The sequence below is a fragment of the Trypanosoma equiperdum genome (assembly GCF_001457755.1).
Source record: "Trypanosoma equiperdum strain OVI genome assembly, contig: ctg_1934, whole genome shotgun sequence".
Classification (NCBI taxonomy): domain Eukaryota; phylum Euglenozoa; class Kinetoplastea; order Trypanosomatida; family Trypanosomatidae; genus Trypanosoma; species Trypanosoma equiperdum.
This window is the reverse complement of record NW_027123987.1, coordinates 13,178-14,544: the sequence shown is the minus strand read 5'-3', so window position 1 is coordinate 14,544 and position 1,367 is coordinate 13,178. Positions and strand designations below refer to the sequence as shown.

At 35.8% G+C, this 1,367-nt stretch overlaps 2 pseudogenes across 2 annotated transcripts in view; both read left to right on the top strand.

Moving 5' to 3' along the window:
- Nucleotides 1-136: 136 nt before the first annotated feature.
- Nucleotides 137-849, top strand: TEOVI_000656100:pseudogene (annotated as a pseudogene). The gene is given in 4 exon segments: nucleotides 137-205; nucleotides 208-636; nucleotides 638-679; nucleotides 682-849. Coding segments are annotated over 4 exon segments (708 nt in total).
- Nucleotides 850-1,064: 215 nt separating this feature from the next.
- The window catches only part of TEOVI_000656000:pseudogene, a 1,413-nt pseudogene continuing 1,110 nt past the window's right edge, over nucleotides 1,065-1,367 (top strand). Inside the window, exon 1 of the mRNA in view lies at nucleotides 1,065-1,367. This exon is cut by the window's right edge and continues 12 nt beyond it. Within this exon, the coding sequence occupies nucleotides 1,065-1,367 (303 nt within the window).

Sequence of the window (1,367 nt, the reverse complement as noted above, 5' to 3'; positions counted from 1 at the left end):
TGTTAAAATGCCTAGATGGGTTATGGAATTTTCTGAAAAACACAATGCAAGTGATGAGGATGTTGTAATTAATTTGAATAGATATGATGTTATAATATCAGACAATGATAAGTATTTGAATGCTGTAGAATATTTTATACAAAATAGTGCGGAATATGAAGAGAAATTTAGTGAAGTGTATGTCGTCATAGAGAAAAAAATTTCCCTATTATATTTATGTCGACAGCTGAATGTTATGAACCACAGTTGGATTTAATTATGAATTCAGAACACGAAGAGCATGTGGAAATGTGTTTTTTGTTTTTTAATGTAGGTTACAGAAAAGAAGAGGATAAGAACCTACCGCAGTTACTGAAATCACCTCCTAATGGAGCGCTCTTACTTAGTGGTGGCTGTTTAATTGCAAGGGTTTGAGCATTCAAAATGTTTGAATATGTATTTGGAGAGTTGTTTAAAGGGAGCAACGAATAATGTTAGGAACAGAGTATCTACAAACCTTTGCTAATATGGAGTTCTATTCAGGAAGATGCTATTGGAGGCAGATTCGTTTTGGGAAGGGAATTGATTGGATTAGACTATGAGGAAAGACTCTTTTCTATTCAGCATAGTGATGAAATTTGAAAGGCGCCATTTATTTTTTCCATGGTACACTATTGCATGAGAGGAGAAAGTGAGGAAATTGTAAAAAATCTTAGTTTTCACGCGTGTTTAAAAGGGAGGAAATTTAGTACGATAGAGTTGAGAAAGATTTAAACTTGCACGAGAGGTTGGAAAAAAATTAATTTCACGTATGAAAAAAATTGTATTTACGCTTTTAAAGAAGGGTATTTGTTTGAGAGTTATAAAATGTGTTTTCGAAGGTACTTCAAAGATGTTTGGTTACAAAACTTCACCTGCCGCGGTAATTTCTAATTAAAATTAAATTTTTAGCTTTAAAGTCTTAAAGAACGCCACAAAGCGACAAGGTTTCTGTGACATCCAAACTTACTCACAAGCCACTATAATTGGACGAAAATTTACGCAATTCAAAAAAATAAAACCATCAATTTACCAACTCATAGGTAATGCGGTCACTAATAGCAAATATACTAACCGCACTAGCAGCTTTGACTTCAGTGGTACATTCGGCACGAGAAAATGCAAAGGAGTACGAAGCTGTTTGTGGAGCATATCAAGCGGCAACCGGCACCATCGAAGCGGCGGACTTCAATACCGTGCAGGCAGATGCAGAAGTACCGACAGCTGTGAAGGCGCTGTACGCGGCAACCATACCAGACGAACACTACGATAATAAAACCTTTGGCATCTTAACAACCGAAACAGAATTTACAGCAATCAAAGATACAGTAAAAACCAAAAAAACGCTC